This window comes from Dipodomys ordii, unplaced genomic scaffold (genome assembly GCF_000151885.1).
Source record: "Dipodomys ordii isolate 6190 unplaced genomic scaffold, Dord_2.0 Scaffold97, whole genome shotgun sequence".
Classification (NCBI taxonomy): Eukaryota; Metazoa; Chordata; class Mammalia; order Rodentia; family Heteromyidae; genus Dipodomys; species Dipodomys ordii.
The window spans coordinates 2,203,041-2,224,225 of record NW_012267313.1 but is presented as its reverse complement, the minus strand read 5'-3'; the positions used below and the strand labels follow the sequence as shown (position 1 = coordinate 2,224,225).

General features: G+C 33.7%; 1 protein-coding gene across 2 annotated transcripts in view; it reads left to right on the top strand.

Annotated features, from left to right (window-relative positions):
• Positions 1-21,185, top strand: part of Themis (thymocyte selection associated) — a 162,696-nt gene that overhangs the window by 61,256 nt on the left and 80,255 nt on the right. For both annotated transcript variants that reach the window (XM_013026770.1, XM_013026768.1), the window contains exon 3: positions 7,836-8,294. In XM_013026770.1, coding sequence (XP_012882224.1) covers positions 7,836-8,294 — 459 coding nt within the window. The remainder of the gene's footprint in view (positions 1-7,835; positions 8,295-21,185) is intronic.

Here is a 21,185-nt window from a genome sequence, read left to right as displayed (position 1 = left end):
TTGTAAGTTATCACACTGATACACAGAGTTTCCATATAAACAAATATTTTTTAAAGTGGAATGGTGAGGAAGTACTTGTTCTACCAATATTAAAACTGAAAATATGTTTTAATAAATTATAGTATACTTTTCCAAATCCAACATTTTGATGTCCAAAAACCAAAAGCTGGTTCAATAAATTATTTTAATAATAATAGAACTGGCTGTTTCAGAAATACTAGAGTAATGCTTTACACTTGACTCTAGGCCCTTAGATTTTTGTTTTTAGTTCAGAAGACTTTATTATAGAGTATTACTTTCTATTAGATAAAAGTTAAAGAATTACTTTGTAAATTGTTCCAGTACCAATTTCTATTTAGAAAACAGTGGATCAAATTGGATCACTAACCTTATAATACACAGCAAAAGAAGTTAGAAATAGATGAAAAAGTTACATTTCAAGTAAAACTAGTTCATGTTTGTACATAAAACAACTTTCAGATTACAAATATAATGAAAACCCCTGATATATCAACAATGAAGCTTTTTGTGCATCGAAAAGGTGAAAAAAGGAAGAAGAGCTCAATAACAAAACATAGGAAATAGCCAAGACTAGATTATTATCAAAATGTAAAATAAGAAATCAGTAGGAAGTCTAGTAGAACACTAACTGGGAAATGGACAAAGAATAGAAAATACTGAATATTTTATAACGACATAATTAATTTTGATTCATTCAAGTGAAAAACAAATGAAGTTTTCTATACACATAATTAGCTAAGCTTTTCCTATTATGATAACCAAGTGAAAAAGGTATTGTTGAAAAAGGTATTGTCACTCTAAAACCCAGCTGAAAGTTATATAGTAATCATCCTGAATATTTAATAAACTGAGTAATCCTGTAAGGAGAACTGACATACTTCAAGTTCTATCCATCAGTCAATTAGAAAATGTGTGTTTTGTGCGTGTTTCTAGAGAATGATTGATAAGAGGGATGCACTTAAGTCTTAGAGTTGCCATCTTAGAACAGGCAGTCTGTTAAAGAATGGCCCTTTGTAATGTCGAAGGCTCTAATTCATTTTTGTCACATGTAACAATAAACTCTAAAGAAATAATCATTGTAGAATTACTTTTGATAGCAAAATAATAGAATCAACTTAAATGCCCAGGAATAAAGAAATGGATATATTAAAGCATTAAAAATAGTATTTGTAAAAAAATAATTTCAAAAATTTGGTTTAATCAGTGATAAGTGGGGAAAGTAGGATCCCACAGGTACAAAATAGTGTTTCACTGTTGTTGAAACTTTGTTCTGTCTATGTATATGAAAAGATGGAAAAGCATGTGCCAAAGTTTTAAAGGAAGCTATTATAATCTAATGGGATGTGATTTTATTTTGAATTAATTAAAGTTTTGTAAGAAATATATATGCAAATTGCTTACTTGCCTCCTCACACAAAAATTTAGGCTGAGTAAATTTGATGTGTCTTGGTGAAGTTTATCCATTTTCTCATCAATTGAGTTAGGAAATACTAATAATAGCTCATAAAAGTCTTCTGAGAATTAAACAAATAAAGTAATCATTCAGTGCTTACTACAAACTTTGGCACACAACAATTACTCAGAGATTGTTAATACTGTAGTTATCTTTTAGAAATTTAGATGTGTTCCTGTACTTCACGAAATCCAGCAAGAATGGGCCTCTAATATTCTCCTTTCAGTTCTTTTTCTCCTGGGGGGGAAAATCATGGTAAGTGAAGTAATTCAAGCACGGTGACAAATGATCTATGTTTTCTTTCACATGTAAATGCTAAAGTGAATCTATCAATATATAAATATGCACTTTGTGGTAATAGCTAAGTATACACCAAAATGTCGGAGATGGGGGAAAGAACTCAAATGATGTAATTTCTTAGCCCAAATCACAGTCCAACAAAATAAACACCAGGAATTTTGGTACTTGAAAATGGAGGGATAAGGTCAAGGGGAGGACGATAGATGAAAGAAGAGAGCAAGGGGGTGCTGCAGCCATAAAATTCAGCACACGTCCTATAAAAATTAGGACAATTGAGGAAAGGAGTAAGATTGTGAGGGATGGGGGAACTGATGGAAGGGTTGACAATGATCAGGATGCAATGAGTTCCCAGGTTACTTTATTGTATGGCAACTCCTCTGTGCAACTACTTAAAGATAAATTTTTTAAAAAGCTTTAATTTTTTTTAAAAACCCTCCTATCTGGCTTTTTTAGCTGGTCTGTTACTTGCAGTTTTGAGTGATGTGGTTACATTTTCATCTTTTCCTATCATTTTCTGGGTTTTGTTGTGAATATTTTATGAGGAAGTCAGAGACATAGGCATTTTGAACTGCCAGATTGTCCATGTTTGAAGCCCTCTAAATCAGATCAGAGTCAGGGAAAAGGCCAGTTTGGTTATCTTTGTCATCTGAAGTGATCACAATAATAAGTCTCTCTGGTCTTTTCTACTGTGTGGATCAGTCTCTCCATAATATGAAGCAGTTCCTTCAGAGTTATTTGCACTAGAAGTCACAACACTCCAACACTGAGTGGCTAAGGCACTCCTGCTGGCTGGTGCCAGGTCAGAGCTCTTGAAGAATCCTATCAGACACCTACCGAATCAAGTCACATGGGCAGGGGCAGTCTTAGCTGCCCAATGGAAAAGCCCAGTGCAAATTTTACATGGGATTTACAAATTTCTGTTATGGGAGTTCATTTGGATTGCCTAGTAATATGGAATCCAAAAGAGATTCTTAGAGAGAAAAATGTTCCTTTTTCCATGTTGGTGAATTAAAAAAAAAAAAGCTCAGTTCTTTGTATTGTACAAATCAAAATCTATTTAAATCATAAGCTCTGAAATCCATTTAAAACTTATGGTTACATTGGAAAATTATACCTCTTCTTAATTTGAATTTAATGCAAACTGATTTTTAATTGTTTTGTATAACCCTGGGTAACAGATTTTTTTGAATGTTGCATAGCAAAAATCAGCAAATATGTCAGACAAAGCACAACATCACAAGGAAACGCCACAGCATATGTTGACAGCTATAAAAGAATTGCTGCTGTTTTCACCCTTCACACCAGAGTAATTTTTTCAATATTTACCTCCCATGTGTAGAGAAGGAAACATATGGGGCTTTACATAATCATAAGCATAAACAGGTGGCTACTTAGGTACATTTAATTTGCAGGCAACATCAATACCGAACAACACAATCAGCTCCACATGGCTCCCAAACTCTTTGTACTAACATTCCATTAGCAAATTAAGATCATTAAAATAGAGGGAGGGTTATATTCCTCCCTCTGATGGCTTCAACTACCTTTCAGAGTCACGAATAAAACACACTTTCAAAAATACCTCAGTATTTTGCAGTTTCTTTTGTTCATGAGAACTTCAGTAACTGTGTATAATATATACCTTGTGAATAACCACAGCCAGCACAGTATTTGCATTTAAATGTGCTTACATCTTTTCTTCTCCCTATCCAGTATCCAGTCTACTTATTATGGGCATACAATTATGGTGGTTAAATTCTGTCATTTATCAAAGCATGGGGTCAAACTCCTCAAAACAACCTACAGATACTACCTAAAGGTAGTCCACATGAAGAGGTCACCTGAGACTCATTTCCATTTTCAAACATGGTGGTAAAATTGGTGCAAATGATCATTGCTGAGAAAATTGGCTCAATTCCTGTCAGAGACTGAGCGGTAGATTACATATATTTTGTTTCCTCTATTTGATCCAGAACTGAATATCCAATGTTCCCTATTTGGCAGTGAAGTTCTAGTGGGATTAATCTTTCTGACCTTATAATCTTTTCTGACCTTATAAGCAATGGCACAAGAGTGCAAGAGTGCAGGAAAATGAAGACAGAGACAGAAAACTGCCAGATTTTCTTTTTTGTACTTTTTGAGGGGACTGTTCACTGGGTATTAACTAAACATGTTACACGTGTTGGCTTATTTATAACAATGATCTAAGAAGGTGATGTCATTTCTTCTACATTTTGGAACTAGCTCTGAGAATTTCAGATTTCATTTTTACATAGGCAGGAAAGGGCTGAGACCAGAATGGAAAGGAGGCCTTCAGAATGGACATACTCTTCACCACCTACTCTTCTGTTGGCGTAGTTAGAATCCCCTTATCCTGGAAATTACAATGCCCAAAGTCACCTGTGGCCCGCAGGAGTAATGCTGTGATATTTTCAAGATCCTCCTGACAAAGCTCAATGAGAGGTTGAGAGGCATCAAAGGTCAGTGGAGGTTCTTTCCAGCACTGTGGCCACAATGCATCTTTGGGCCACACAAGGGACAGCACAGACTGCAGAGAGGCCAGGAGCTATCCACTTACCAAGGATGATGAGAAGACAGGGAAGATCCTCTGTCCTCATCTGTTCTGTTATTCTTGTTGCAGCTTGAGAGAAAAGGAGCTTTAACATGAGCACCTATGATTCTACCTTTATTAATAAGCTGTGCTTACAACCGAGTTTTATTGGGTTATGTTATTTGATTTCAAGAGCTGACATTTATTAATGGAGATTATTTGTTAAACATCTCAAATGTGTTATCACCTTTCCAAGAGTTTATATGTCATTGAGAAAGAGGTGTTTTCTTTTGGTTATTCCATACAAGGTTGAACCAAAGAGATAAAAATAAATGACAAGACTTTACGATGTATTCTTTTTTCCTCCAAGTGAAGGAGCTGCCACACACACACACACACCATTAATAGTTATTATAGACAGTTGCAATTAAATTATTAATGGAAAGACATTTGAAAATAGGAAATCTGTAGCCTGGCTAAGTCTTACCTACAAGTTAACAAACTTGTTTTTAGTTGATGGTGTTCAATAGCCCCTAATTGACTCAGAAATCTGGGTAATTTTGTCATAGCGTGGACATTATTGAGTGTGCCAGCACTTTGCTGAAAGCTTTTAAGGTGTTGCTTTATGGTGTTGTGTTTTATTTATGGCACTGGGCTTGAATTCATGTCTTTATGCTTGCAAGGCAGGCACTTTACCACTTGAACCACACTTCTGGCCTTTTTTCCCTAATGAATGCAAAGAAGGGTAATAGTTTTATGAACCAAAATAAACATGTTCTTCTGTCTTGTGAGTCATGTGTAATGGAGAGGCAGCTGAGCATAATGGCAAAATGTATTATACAGATGTCCAAGTTCTGATTGAACAATTTAGAGTCATAATTAGAAGACATTGAAAAATTTTCATATTTCCCAGAAATAATGTTTCATTATTATGAACATACATGATGCACAAATATTAGATATGACTAATAATGATTGTAAATCACTAAGAATTGGTTGAAAATACTAATTTCTCCAAAACTAAGATTTAAGAAAAAGACCTAATAAGTTCCTTTTTAATTAATTTTCAAGAATATAATTTCACTTTTTATGATTTTTATTTCTTAAGTGACATTCTTTATTAATACTTTCTTCTAATTTGGCATTAACAATGAAACTCACCCTAGCAGGTAACAATCCAAAGTAGAAATACAAATCTATTTTCTTTAAGCTTTTAACTTACAAAGATTACATACAGGGTTATTTGAGAATAAATCTCATAATGACTCAACTCCCATAAAGTGTTTTGATATTCATCAGAAATATAATTAAGTGATAAAGAGTATTTTTCCGATTTTAATCTATTATATTCTCTGTGGTAAGGATGAAAAATTGGCCAGATTTTGAGCAGATCAGTCTTGGTAGTGCTTTAGTTTATCTTTACATTTCTGCAATGTAAAATTGAACTTACAATGCATCAGCATATTCAGAAGTTTACCTTAGAATACATGGTGGACAAAGCCTGTTTATGAGGAAGGATTGTTAGTATTGGCTGGAAGCAAGTGAGACGGTCAACTGGTTTTTCCTCCTATATTCTGTCAATTGGTATGCTAAACTATGTACTACATTATCTTTTAAGAGAAAACACACTAATTCATGCATGCATTTTTCTTTCAATAGAGATATCCAACAAGACAGCACTGAGGAGCATGAGTAACTTGGAGTAATAGTGGCCCTTAGAGTTTCAGGGTCTTTCTACTTCTATGTTAAGGCCATTATTACCTTAAGTAAATTCTATAACTCAAAATAGGAAACACGAATTAGTTCTTCTGTGGGTTATTTCACCAATATAGCTGGAATAGAAGTAAAAAAATAGAAATAAAAATATGTGTTTCTATATTTATGACATTTATGAATTTTCTGTTTTGTGGTAATGACTGTGGGCTCTTAGAAATAAATCTATACACACTACAAATTAAACTCTTAGGCATGCCCATGCATGTGCACACACACGTGTATACACACACACACACACACACACACACACACACACATGCATCTTCTCTAATACACAATACATCCACTGCAGCAAAGACTACTTTTCCAGATTATTATTTGTGGCATTTTCCCTGATATAATACATAATACAATAAGAAATTATTTCAATGTCAGTGCTTCTTTTCTTTCTTTTTGTGAAGCACATCATGTACTGGATGGACACTTTTCATTTTCTAAAGGTTTTTGGGACAGGTCTCATGTGCTGCCTTTTCCCTGTTAGGACTGGGTCACTAAAACTCTATATATCTAACCATAACCCAAATTCTGTTATGAGAAAAACATGCTTTAAAAACAACTGCTTAGAAGTGTTTGAACAGTAACTACAAATAAGCATAGAAAGTACTATGATCTAATAAATAAATAATTAGATATATAAATTACTTAGAGTGAATTTGTTGGGTAAACTAATAAATGATTTCTCCAAGCTATCTTATCCAAGTAAGTTTTTAAATTACACAATCTTCTTACAGCATGCTAGTAGATACTATTTTCATTAATTTACCTTTTGTTTGAGAAAGCAATTAACTTTTCTTTTCCTTTTGTTTTCTCTGGAATTTATTAAAATCCATTCAATAAATAATTTTCTGAGAATGACGTGAAGCAGATGTGCACTGGAATGAAAAGAAAATAGTTCAACCAGGAGAAACACTTATGCATGTCACTATTAACTTGCAACTATAAAAAGCTACTTCCTTAATAATAAATGTGCATTTGATGCCAACAGCATTAAAGAAAATTTCTAAGAGTAAAATTAGCTAAATGGAAATTTGTGAAGTAGTGAAAAATGTAATGGAAAAATAGAAAATGAATACAAACAAGGAATGACATGCTATCAAAATCATTCAAAACAGACAACCATTTGACTGGCCATTTTTCCAAGAAGGATTATAATATTATACTATATTGTGTTATTTTTGCATATGTGCATTGCTGAAGAGTTTGGGGTTTTTGTTTTGTTTTGTTTTGTTGGTTTTTTGTTTTTGTTTTTGTTTTTTTTTGGTCGTGGGGCTTGAACTCTGGGCCTGGGCGCTGTCCCTCAGCTCTTCAGCTCAAGGCGAGCGCTCTACCACTTGAGCTACAGCGCCACTTCCTGCTGAAGAGTTTTATAATGAAAGAAATTGGTGAATTCTGAATGGAATATTGACTCTTTAAGAGTCAAAGGTCATTTGAGTTTTTTAAAAAGTCTCTTTCTAAAATTAAAAATGTGACCTTAACTGTTTTATTACCTTCTTTGGAATCACATTGTCAGTTGACTCAGAACTAATATCTCTCCTATTTCCAAGAATAGGCATTTTCTACTTTAAGGTATTGCTCATTTGTTGTCATTTGTGCTTCTGAGTTGATGATCTAGTAATCTCCAAAGAGTATGCTGTCATTTTACCTAGAAAAATAAGCCATACTAAAATCTTCAAAAAATGGGGCATTCCTTATTAAAGATATTCTTTATTTATTTTATATTTATTTTGTGTTTAGGTCTCTTTCAGATCATGGCTGATAAAACTCCATACCTCACTATGGAAGAAATTACAAGAACTATTCATATTGGACCTACTAGATTAGGGCATCCTTGCTTCTATTGTCAGAAGGATGTAAGACTAGATAATCTCACCATCAAGCAGGATGAGCCAATCATGCTCAGCTCAGTTGAAGAAATTGATGGAGAAATGATGGTGAATTGTGGAATAGTAAGGAATCATCAAAGTCATTCATTTACTTTGCCTTTGACACAAGAAGGAGAATTCTATGAGTGTGAAGATGAGCATATTTATACTCTAAAAGAGATTGTCGAATGGAAGATTCCCAAGAACAGAACACGAACGGTGAAACTTACAGATTTTTCTGATAAATGGGCCTCAGCAAATCCATTTCCTAAAGACTTTTACGGCACTCTGACTCTCAAGCCTGTTTATGAAATCCATGGTGTGATGAAATGTAAGTATGCACTGGAAGTGATGGTATGAGTACTAGGGGAAAGGGACCAGCAAAAAGAAAGGCTTTCAGACACCAAAGAATGGAATTCTGTCTCTGTTTTATTTCTTAAGTCCTTCAGACATGGATTCCTCCACATAGAACTAAACCACATGTCTGTAGTAAGGATCAAATCAAATAATGTATATTTTAGATTTTATGAGCTACTCCATTGTATGATACTGTAATTATCAGGTACAGGTAAATTAAAAATACTAATCATTTTTACTACTGCCATCTAAGCATGGTCAAAATGGCTTTGAAATTTTATTTTATTTTATTTTTATTGGTGGTCCTTGTACCAAGATGTTTAATTGTGACATTTCCATGCATATATAGAATTTGCTTTGATCAAATTTATCCCTTCTGGTCAGAAGGAATGGCTCAAGTGGTAGAGCATCTGCCTAGCAAGCACAAGATCCTAAGCATAATGTGTAGGACTACTATATAAAAAAACAAAACCAAAACAACTCCACTCCACATTTTTTCTTATCCTTCCCATTTTTAAAATTATATTTTTAAAATATGTTTATACAGGGAGAGATTTTATTGCTACATCTCCACAAATGTTTGTGCCATATTGTAACTTACCTCACCTCCCTATCATGTCTTTTTCTCCTTCTCCCCACAAAATAGCATACCAGCCCTGGGCTTGAACTCAGGGCCTGGGTGCCATCTCTGAGCCTCTTTGTGCTCAAGGCTAACTCTCTACCACTTGAGTCACAGTGCCACTTCTGGCTTTTTGAGTCATTTGTTTGAGATAAGAGTTTCATGTGGACTTTGCTGCCTACGCTGGCTTCAAACCGAGATCCTCAGATCTCAGCCTCATGAATAGCTAGGATTACAGGCATGAGCCACCGGCTTCCTGCTCCTTGTTTCATTTTTATAACCATTATTAAGAGTATAGAAATCATACTAGTGACTTATGACATAATATTACAAAAATTCAAAGCCACAGCAAACTTTAGAATTTTAGAACATTAATGTTCAGCTAGCTATCCTAAAATATGCGATTGAGATGAATCAATGCTTTTTCTCATTTTTCACCACTAACAGAATTTTCTCATTTTAAAACTTAGAACTTAAGCATATGAATAGGATGTTGATAATAGTGAATGAATGCAGATTAGAGGTTGAATTTTTTTCCTTTTGGTCTGAGACCAGCACTAGAACTCATTATCTGATGCTTTGGCTCATTGTCTGGCACTACCCCCTGCGCCATGCCTCTGACCCCTAGAAACTGGGTCTGCATGGATGAATAGAAGACAATTAAGGGGCAGAGGCTAAGGCTAGTGCCAGCAGGAGAATCTTGAAGAAAAGCATTTAGCAAGAGATTGGAGCTCAAATTCAGCTGCTATGAGAATAAAGAGAGGGAAAACTGAGACGAATATGAAAACATGGTACTGGACTTGATCCTAGAAGATTTTGGATCTGTTCTAAGAGATTGAAATTTGTCCTAGTCAAGAAAGATCATTAAACTTGGAGACATAGCATAAAGTAATGCCAGTTGGACATATTGCCAACAGAGAGGTTTATGTAACAGAGGTATCAATGAGAGACAGAAATGATTGGGATTAATGAATGTTTAAGTACTGTAAGCCAAATTCGGAAGTCTATTGGAAGGAAAAAATAGTCAACATTATTCCTATCCTTTTCTAGCTTCTTCTACTGTTAGATCAAAGTGTATGTATTAAATATAAGTGTCAGAAAAGCAAAGGCTATTAACAAAATTATTCAACAAGTCTTACATATGGTTTCTGCTAAACAAAATCCCAGAAGAAAGCCTTTGGTTGAAATAAAAATCTTTCATAAAATGTTTTAGTTCAATTTCCAGCTGTAGCAGCTCTAAAAATTAAATTTTCATTTTTATTACTCTGCATCTTATTTTCCTAAGGATAATTTTATATGTTAGTTCTAACTGTAAAGCCATTTGGGGACAGATGCTACATGAGACCAGCTTGTATACTGACAGTATAGTATTCCATGAAATCTACCATATTGCTCCATTCAAAAAAATTGTGTTGTAGGTATTTCTTCCCCTAAGTTTAAAATGTAAAATATAGTTGGTTCTTTGAGCCAGTGGTAATCTTTTTATGCTATTTTTTAAAGTAAAGGCTCAAGCATGCCTTGAATTCAAGGGATAAGGGGAAGTTACTTTCTGTGGGTCTTGGGTATCTGATGTAGCTCAAACCATCTTGGCTGGACCCCTTCTTTTCTAAAGTGACAATGAAATGAATAGATGTGAGTTGGGTTAGGAAGTTTCATATAAACCTTATGGGAAGAGCAATATGGGAAGAACTGTAAGAACCTATGAAATATTGATTTGCTAAAGGAACATGGCAGATAAGAACATGAATATTCTACTCTTATTACTTATTTGTAATGTTTTTACTAGACAAGTTGGGCTTCATATGAAAAGAAAAAAAGAGAAGAAGTAGAAATATTGAAATGAGATATCTGTTCCTGGAACTCTTTCTGACATCCCTATTATAAGCCCAAAACCATGAGAACCCTCATCACACATGTAATAATTTGTAAAATAAATGATCTCTCTATGAAGAATAAATGTCAATGACATTCTAATACCTCTAACTATTGGTCTCACATAAGTCTTCTATGAAATGGTTGTGCTTTTACAGGAAAATAAAAGTTCTTATTACTGTAAGAAATTGGAGGTATACTATTTACACATGAAAAGCTGAAAGTTATTTAAATTTGCTTCCTCCAAACAGAGGTCTTGACAATTGATACTTTGTAATTCATTTTATGTTTCTGTAATTCATTTTATATTAAATATATATATATCAAATAAATAAATGTATATATGCTTTGTTTCCTCCTTAACTGAACATTTCAGTATTATGCAAGTCTTTTGTGTTTGAGAAGAAAATTCCAATACTGCTCAAAATCTGAGGATACAGTCTTGGTTTATAGATATAAAACATTAATTAGTTTTATAAGAAGAGAGCTGAAATCACATATCTAAACGAGAGACTCAGAAAGTTAGATGTAAATATGGTATGGTAGAAAATAATGAATCACAGAACAAACATCTATAGTATCTTAAGACTTCGTTCTTTTCTGTTCTTTTTTCTTTTTGGTCAGTTATGGGTCTTTTACTCTGGACTTGGACACTGTCCTTGCTCTCGTCAGCTCAAGGCTAGCGCTCTTACCGCTTGAGCCACAGCGCCACTTCTGGTTTTCTAGTGGTTTATTGGAGATAAGAGTTTCACGGACTTTCCTGCCCAGGCTGGATTTGAACTGTGATCCTCAGATCTCAGCCTCCTGAATAGCTAGGATTATAGGCATGAGCCACCAGTGCCCAGCTAAGACTTCTTTCTTTTAAAATCAATTTTCAACTTTAATCAAAATTAAAAGGTCAAACTGTAGTAAGGAAAGACATAACAAAGTTATCGACAAACCTTGTGCTCTGTCTACTTACAGTTTTCCTCACCTTCTGATACTCTGAACAGATTCCTTTCAATATTTTCCTACTTTTTTGATATCTGTGTTCAATCTCAAAAGAATGGAAACATTACTGTCTTTGAAGTCATTGCCTTTAGATAGTACTAACTTTCACATATAGTACTGACAGTGTGATTCTCTTAGATTCCTACTTTCCATTCCTGTTGTCTCCATGGATGGTAGGTTGTGGTTAAGCATTAGCATTTTCATTACTGTGTTGGTTCATTGCTGAACCAAGCCATGAATAGTACAATATCTCTAACTGCTCTCTGTCATGATGGCCTTGTTTTCTCTGCTTCCATTTTTACACTTGTCTCCTAAATCTCCAATATCTTTGTGAAAAAAGCCACTCTGCAATTTTACAAATTCCAACCTATCAGTAGATCATTTCTTTTCTTTTCTTTTTTCCTTTGAAGGACAGTCCTCCTCTTTATACTCTAATCTCAACGTTATTCTTAAAACATACTGTATATGTACAGAAATGGGGCTTCTATTTAAAATTATTCTTATGGCTCCCTTTTGACTTGATTCTGTATTAAAGAGAAATTTCTGGAATCAAATAACTAACTTTGTGTGTGTGTGTGTGTGTGTGTATACCTATGTATCTGTGTGTCATTCAAATAAACTCCTTGTTTTTTAGTCCCTGGCTTCCTTTCCACTTGTAGAGGAGTCTTTCTTCTCCAAGGTCTAAAGCTTTTTAGATTGCTAAAAGACATTATATGCATGAGCCACTTATACACAGTTCAGAGTGAATTCCTTCCACAATTATTTTTACCTTCTTAATGCTCAAATACTTCTCAGTGCATCAATCTCAATATTGAACATATTCAGTAAAGGAAGTATTTTAATAAAGTAAAATATTGTTTATGCACATATTCATTCATTTATTGTAATTTACAAAGTTCTTAGGAAATAAGAGACTTTCTCACTGATCATGATAGATTTGATTTATCATGGTGATGTATTTATGACTTTAATAGTTAAAAAAGCATTAACTTCCTGGCACCAAAGATGTTACCATTTATATTCATATAACAGGATCTATTTTTATTAGTGATATTTTCACTTAGGCAGTCATGAAAATACTATGGTGACATGCTATTTAGAACCACAGGTACATGACTTGGTCTTAATTTTATTTCTTTCTTTTAGGGTACATCATTAATTATAATAGAAATACCACACGGCAAGCAAAAGAACACAATTTAATTATTTATTTATTTAGACTTGTTTATTTGTGTGTGTGTGTGTGTGTGTGTGTATGTGTGTGTGTGTGTGTGTATGTGTGTGTGTTGTTCTTGGAGCTGGAACTCAGCTTGGGCACTGGCCCTGATCTTTAATGCTCATGGCTCACACGTTACCAACTTGAGCCACAGCTCCATTTCTGGCTTTTTGGTGGTTAATTCGAGATAAAAGTCTCACAGACTTTCCTGCCACGCTGACTTCAAACTACAACTCATAGATCCAAACCTCCTAAGTAGCAACAATTACATACATAAGCTACCAGTGCCCATCCACATTTTGAGGTGTGTGTGTGCATGTGTGTGTGTGTGTGTGTGTGTGTGTGTGTCTTGGGACTTAAACCCAAGGCCTAGGCACTTCCCTGAGCTTCTTTTACTCAAGGATAGCTCTCTACCACTTGAGCCACAGCACTATTCCCAGCTTTTTCTGTTTTATGTGGAACTGAGGAATTGAACCCAGGGCTTCATGCTACGCAAGCACTCTACCAGTAAGCCAGATTCCCAGCCCCAAATTTTGAGTTTTAACACTACCAAATAATAATGTTTTATCAGACAGCATCCTCTAAAAATATAATTACTATTTGTTATATATATAATAAATATATCATAAAGTATATGCATGCTTGTCATATATAAAGTTATATACTATATATTATATTACATATGTGGTTTTCTTTATTATATAATACTTTGTGCATAGTATATAATACACAATTATATAATATTTATATCATATAAATACATAATTGTAATTATGTATTATATAGCAATGTTATAACTAATATATTTAATACATTCTAGCATATTTTGTATTCATTTATATTATATGCTATATGTTATATTTGTATTTATTATCTTTATATTGTTATATTATATATCATTATGTAATTACATGCTATTTAAAATATTAATATAAAATATTGCATGTAATTTTTTTTATTTGAAAGTATTGGCTCATGCAATTGTAGAGGTTGATAAGTCTTAAATCTGGAGGTCAGGTGAGCAAGCAAGAAATTTAAACTTAATGTTGTAGCCTTGAGGCAGAATGAATTTCTTTTGCTCTGAGGAGCCCGTTTTTTTCTTGTAAGAGTACCAAGTACATGTATGAAATCCCGCTACATTACAGAAGGTAACATTCTTTACTGAAGGACTGCTAATTTTAGATTGTTAATTTATCTATAAAATTCCTTCACAGCAGTTACCAGGTTACTGTTAAATAGCTAGATATTATAGCCTATCCAAGTTTATACTTAAAATTAACCATTACAAAATTAATGGAAAACATGTTGGAATGTACTAGTATAATAACATTTTTCTTAGTTTTTGAAAACCAAATGAAAATGTGAAAGATGCAGTGGTATTATACATAGCTCATGCCAGAATCAAATGCATTCATTTTAATTGTCTCTTGATTTCCCAAAAAGGGTCATCATAATTTTTGTTTCAGGTATCAAAAGATAGAGAGCAATTTTGAAACAATCTGAAGAGCAAACAAGCCAAAAGAGAGCATTTAACAAAATGGAAATTTACAAGGTAGCTTCTCTTCAGTTGAAATAAAACTGAAAAACAGACAAAAAAAAATAGAGAATATTTACAAAGAAAATTTAGATAAAATAGATTGGTTCTAAAGCAAATTTTATTTTGAATCTAAAACAATGCAGACCTTAGAAATTATTAGTTAAGTTTCATAATTGCCATGTCTCAAAGAGTATAATGAAATGTAAAAACGTAACAGAGTAATTCATGAGTACTTGCAAGATGGAGATGAAGTTTCTGATAGAAGTGCCTTAGAAAAGTAACTGTCATCTCATTGTTGCAATGGGTCAATCTGTACCCCTATTGTACAAGACACTATGTCGAAAAACAAACTTTACAATTTACGGTGGGGGGGGGATTGTTGAGGAGGTGGGAGGGATGGGATGGTAGGGGAAAAACAAAGGAGGAGGCAACAATGCTGGATAAGAAATGTACTCATTACCTTGCTCATGTAACTGTAACCCCTCTGTGCAGTATTTTCACAATAAAAAAACTTATGTTTTAACAAAAGAAAAATGTAACTATCAAAGAAATCAAACTGAAAAACTGAAAATGCACAGCTATTGAATCTTCATCATTGTTAATAATATATGAGAAACTAGAAAGTGTGAGAAATTAGCTTAGAGGTAGAAAAAGAGACAATCACCATGTCTTCAAGATACATAAGATTTTCAATAATAAACAAATTTAGGTTCACTTGCAAAGGATAGTTTTTCATGTGCTGAGTTTGAACTGAGTTTGTATCCTACCACTGAACATTATCTGTTCAAAAATATATTTTGTTCATTACTAGCTAAAATGAAGTGTAATATTTTTGTATTCTCTTACAAGTATTCTTTAATGGGATTTTCAAAAGTCAAACAAAACAAGTATTGCAATAGTTAATGTAGAATAGCAGCACATTACAGAGACTTTCTCTGAAGGAACAGCTACAAAGACAAGGATTTAGGAAAATAACTCAGCAACATAAAGAGGAAATTTATCTTAATTTGTTAGAGAAAAATGGAAACAAAATTGTTTTTAACAGAAGCTCCCTTTGGAAAACCAAACCATTTTCAGCCAGAATCAATTCAATTTGGGAAGTTTAGACTAGGATTGTTTAATTTTATATTGCTTCTAGTTTGAAGCTGGAAAATTTTAAATAAGTACCTCCAGAAATGTTTCTCCTGCTGAGTTTCTGCTTTCTTATCTATAATTTTAAAGTCAAAGAGAACTTTTCAGAAAGTGACATTTTTAAATTTAGCTTACTATCTATATGTCCTCTGAGAGAAGATTATGTTTTCCAATTGTAAAATAGCAAAATGCTTCTTTAAAAAGTTTGTGGTACAAAACTACTTATATGATATTATACATTACATATATTTTATACATATATAGCATATATAAATTATATAAACTATATATTATATATAACATATAAATTATATAAACTATATATTATATATTGCATATAATATATTACATAATTATATATTATTTAATTGTTTTAATGTATGCTTTAATTATATGTTCATAAATATGTTTTTATGATTTTATCTTATATTTTAAATATTATATAACACTGTATTTACTAAGAAAAACAAAAATAAGTTGTCTTCCTCTAGCAGAGATTTTTAGGTGTAACATCTGTCATAAAAATTAGTTAAGCCGGGGGGGGGGGAGGGGGGGGAAGGGGGAAGGAGAAGGATTGGGATGGGGGGAGGGGGGAGGCTGGGAAGGGATGGGAAGGGAAGGGTAAACAAAGGAGGAGGCTGCAATGCTTGATAAGAAATGTACACATTATCCTGCCCATGCAAGTGTAACCCCTCTGTACAGTATGTTCACAAATAAAATTAAATTAAATTAAAAAAAAATTAGTTAAGCCGGTACTTGGCTCACACCTGTAATCCTAACTATTCATAAGGCTGAGATCTGAGGATCACAGTTCAACACCAGCCCAGGCAGGAAAGTCTATCAGTCACTTATCTCCAATTAACCACGTAAAAAGCCAGAAGCAGAGCTATGGCTCAAAGTAGTAGTACACTATTCTTGAGCAAAGAAAGCTCAGGGACAACACTTAGCCCCACAACCAATTTTTTTCTTAAATGTAGTTAAATTTATTCCAGTGTAAAAACTTGAGACAGTATTTTCAAATTTTTCATTAACCTTAAACAAGTGTGTCTTTATTTCAACTTTTTATAATGGAAAAATTAAAACATGGAAAAGTAGAGAACACTATATAAAAATAGTAATGTTCTAGTGTTTCCACAGATGAGATCTACAATTTGAAGTTAATACAAAAGGAATTAGGCAGATTGAGTTCTCAATAAATGTGCAACCTATCTGTATGATTTATAGAGAAGGTGTACTCATTCTTCAGCTTCTCCTCCCATTGAACTATTATTTTGTGTCTTTCACAGTATCTGTCCTTATCATCACTCTCAAATTAGATGTGCTATTCTTCCATTCTTTTCCCAAAAATTGTAGTATTGAGTCTTTCATATCATGTGTCTGTTCTTTTAGTGTATCAATGACAATGTAGAAAAATATTTTTAAAATTGTTGTCCTAGAGTTTGCTATATACATTTATGACTAATCGAAGGCCTCTTTCAAACAACATAAATAAATAAGTTCATGAGTAGTAAAAATATTGTACAACAAAGTATTTGCCTGTCCCCCAACCTATTGTAACACTACTGTCATTTATTTCCCTTGTTTTATTTTAAACAAGTTCTATCCTACTGTTCCTGGAAAGTAAGTTCTGCTAATCAACCTTAGTTGTGTCTTTGACTCAGGAGAATTTAGGTAAGGCATCAATACAGTGAATGCCATGAAAGAGAAAGAGTTTATTACAAAAGGAATATGGCAGAACATGGGATATGTGGCATGATGCACAGGAAGGTGACAGTTTAATTTATCTTCAGTCATCTGAGCATTAGGTTTAGGTAGAGGAAGAATTGGGGACAGAGAACAAAGATATGCAAAGTTTAAGATTATAGATTTTGCCTGGCTGGTCATTTTCTGGGTTCTGGCTCTCCCCATTCTGGAGAAGTAGTTATAATGGACATCACTTGAAGAGAGCAATCTGGTTCCTACAAAATGATGGCTCTCATTCCAGAGTGCAACCTGATCATTACTAGCAATTATCCCTATTTAGAGATGATCTGCCCTGAAGACTTCAGTTTGAAGGGACTAAAATTTTAGTCCTTTGTTATTAAGCAGTCCTGTCTTTCCTGGAACCCAAGGTGATTGACAAGTGACTGTGGCAAGAATGGCTTAGAACAATAAGAATCACAAAATAAAGACAGACCAGGCAAAAGCAGTTTAAGTAACTGTTACAAATACACTTTCAATAGACTGATAAGTTGTATCTATGATAAAAAAAAAACAAACCAACAACAACAACAGCATTGGCCTTTAGAGTTCAAGTGCTTATTGGGATGGCACCTGACAATTTCCTGCACCTAGGTTGAGTCTACAGGGCTGAGTTCATACCTGTCAGTTGGGAAGTCTAATTCCACTATTATTTCTTAAAGATTTTGTGATCTTAGCTACCATCTTGGGTCCCCTTTGCCTTTCTCCATTGCTCATGGCTAGCTACTGTTTATCATCTATCATTAATAAAAATAAAAAGTATTATTTTTCTTCATTTATTCCTCATCTAACACTCTTCCCTTACTCTATGAGTCAGGACACATAGACAAGAAGACATAGAAATTATATTACATAACAAAAATTAAAAACACCAGGCTCAGAAATTAGAACCAGGAAGTAAACTGAAAAAGAATTATTTAAGTCCCTTTTCCACCTCCTTTAAGTTGTTGAATTACATAAAGAGATCTCTCCACTGGGTATCTATCTTTTCTCTTTTGGAATAATAATAAAAATAATAATATAAAAATTTGCCAGGGTTCCTTAAAGAATGAAAATATAGAAAGAATGACAGATACGTGTGAAAAGAAGTCCTGAAGGTTATCTGCAATTTGAATACTTTTTACCTCTTTCTTCTTCCTGCTTGGTTTCTGGGGATAATTCCAGTGTAAACCTTACATCTATTCCTCCTTTTTTCCTTTCTCTGGCTCCATGTTTTCTCTTTATCTTTTGTTTTATGCAGATTGAACAAAATAGTCCTAGGTATCACTACCCTTCCTTTCCTTTCCTTTTCTTTCTGGTATAACCATTACATCCATGCAACATCTTTTGTAATCATCCCAGAATTTTTAGGTATTTTATTTTTCAGCCATTTTTACTTTTCCACTGAAGAAGTTTTAATTGGCTTATCTCCACATTTCTGATCCTTTTCTTGGCAATGTCTGGTCTATTGAGTAATCCATCAAAGTAATTCTTCATTTTTTTCTACCATTTCTTTGTAATTTTCCATTAATCTGATTATATTACTCATTTGTTCTTCTTTTGTGTTCCCCTTCCCATTTTATATTAACCACACATTAAGTTCTTGATCTTATTATGCTCCCAGAACTTCTATATCTGAGTTTGTATCCTGGCTTTGTTTCCTCAGGTTTCTCTTTATTTTCTTTTAACATATTGTGTAAATTTTTGACAGATAGGATGTTTCAGTGGAAAAGAACTAAGGTAAATAACCTTGTAGTGTGAAGTTTACTGTTTATCTGGCTAGACATAGTTGGTTTTTACTATTCACTATGCTTGTAAGTGTCAGAGGTTAGAATTTCTTATAGTGTGCTTGTCTTGTTCTCTTTGTGTGTATTCCTAAGAGTTCCATCTTAAGTAGGGTTTTAAATGGCATTCCCCAGTGGGATTCCCATTGATATAGGGTGTGCTTTATTGAGGGAGGGGAAATTGTGATCATTCTATAACCTTATAAGTAGGTTTTGGTCATTCAGTGAGCCTGTGCATCTGGGACATGCCCTTCATCAGCTCTCCTCAGATTATTTTTTCCCCTTTGTGGGATAGAGAATGATTAGTTGATTATGGACTTGGGAATTCCCCCCACCTTCCCTCTGTGGGAGGATAAAAGGGGGTAGGAATTGAGTATTTCCTTTTTTACATGTAGAGGGTTACAGGTGGATCAGATAGGGTAATTACCTTCTTCCATGGTGGTTAGGTTATGGTAAAAAAAAAAAAAAGATGGTTAGACTATGGTGAGATGGTTGTCCTGTGGGGAGATCTTTTAAAAGGAGATCAGAATAACAAAGTTTGTTTTTTCCCTTCACCCTGCCAAAATCACAAGGGGGTTTTTCTCCAACCATCACTCAGACAACATGGTGTGGAGTTTCTTAAGATACCACAGTGTCAAGCAACTCTATATTCAGCCCACCAGAAAGAATCAATAATCCTTTACATGCTCTTCACAGTTGTAGAGTTTCTACAGTAGTTTCTACTTGCAGTAAGTTTTGCTTTTGTATTCATCTATTCTCTAGTGTTAGGGGTAATGATTCACTCTATGACATAAATTTTGAAATTGATCTAAGAGAACACTGCATGTGCAATTTCACTTTGTCTTTTGGCATGCATATGGCAATTTTACCTGGTCTTTTTTCTTGGATGAAAAAGAATTCATTCTGCCCACATCTTTATACTAAACAGGTATGTTATTTTGTCAAAATTTAACAACTACTTCATATATTGGATAGATCATTAAATAAGATAAATATCACCTTCAATAACACTTTTTAAATAAAGCCTACAATGTCTACTTAGATATATCAAGAGTTTCAGTGGTGCAAACTTCCTTACATAGTGAAATTTCATGTGGAGCTCTACTTGTTTACCGAATCACTTCTTTTAATGATTGCTTCAGTATATTGTGCTGACAATTGTGTTGCAGTCATTTAATTCATTTAGTAAATATCTGCTATGATTGAGACACCATTATATACATTGAATTATTGATGGACAAAACAATTAGTGACTTCTGTCTCTGGGAATAAATGCTATCTACAGCTTCAGGAAATAAGTTATAGAAAATATGCACATTTTTGAATGATTGAAGTTAAAGAAATAGAAGAAAAGTGAAGAAACAGAAGGTCAAAGAGCAGGATGATTGCATTTTTTAAATGAATACTTAAAACAAGTGTCATTGATAAGAATAGTTAGGAAGACTTGTAAGTGGGATTGATGAAGAATATTTCTGGTTGAAAGATGTAGCAGTCAGAAAAAGCATGGAATGCAAAGTGTGATGGAAAATGAAGAGATACAGGGAGATAGAAGTGATTTAGAGTGGAGAAATGCAGTAGAATATTAGATATAAGTAACACCATGGACCAGGTAAAGACTTTGCTTTTAAGTAAAAAGGGTCAAGTTGTAGTTCTGTGGACAGACAGTAGCCATACTTGTTTTAACATTTCAGGAGATCTCTGGCCAATCTCTTTTGAGATTTGACTGTATGGAGTCTGATTAGGAAACCATCATCACAGACAAGATAAGAAATAATGTTGCATAGATCAGAGATCAGAGTAGTGCTGATGAATGGAACTTCAGATGTTAATGAAAGAGAGAAGCTAGGGATGTTTCTGAGCTCTATAAGTTAAACAGGGAGAATTTTTTTTTGCAGTAACTGTGATGGAGAAACAATCCCGATTAACCAGGCCTAGGAGAGGATAGGAAAATCATAATTTAGTTTGAGAATTTTAAGTTTAATACAGCTACCAGTAAT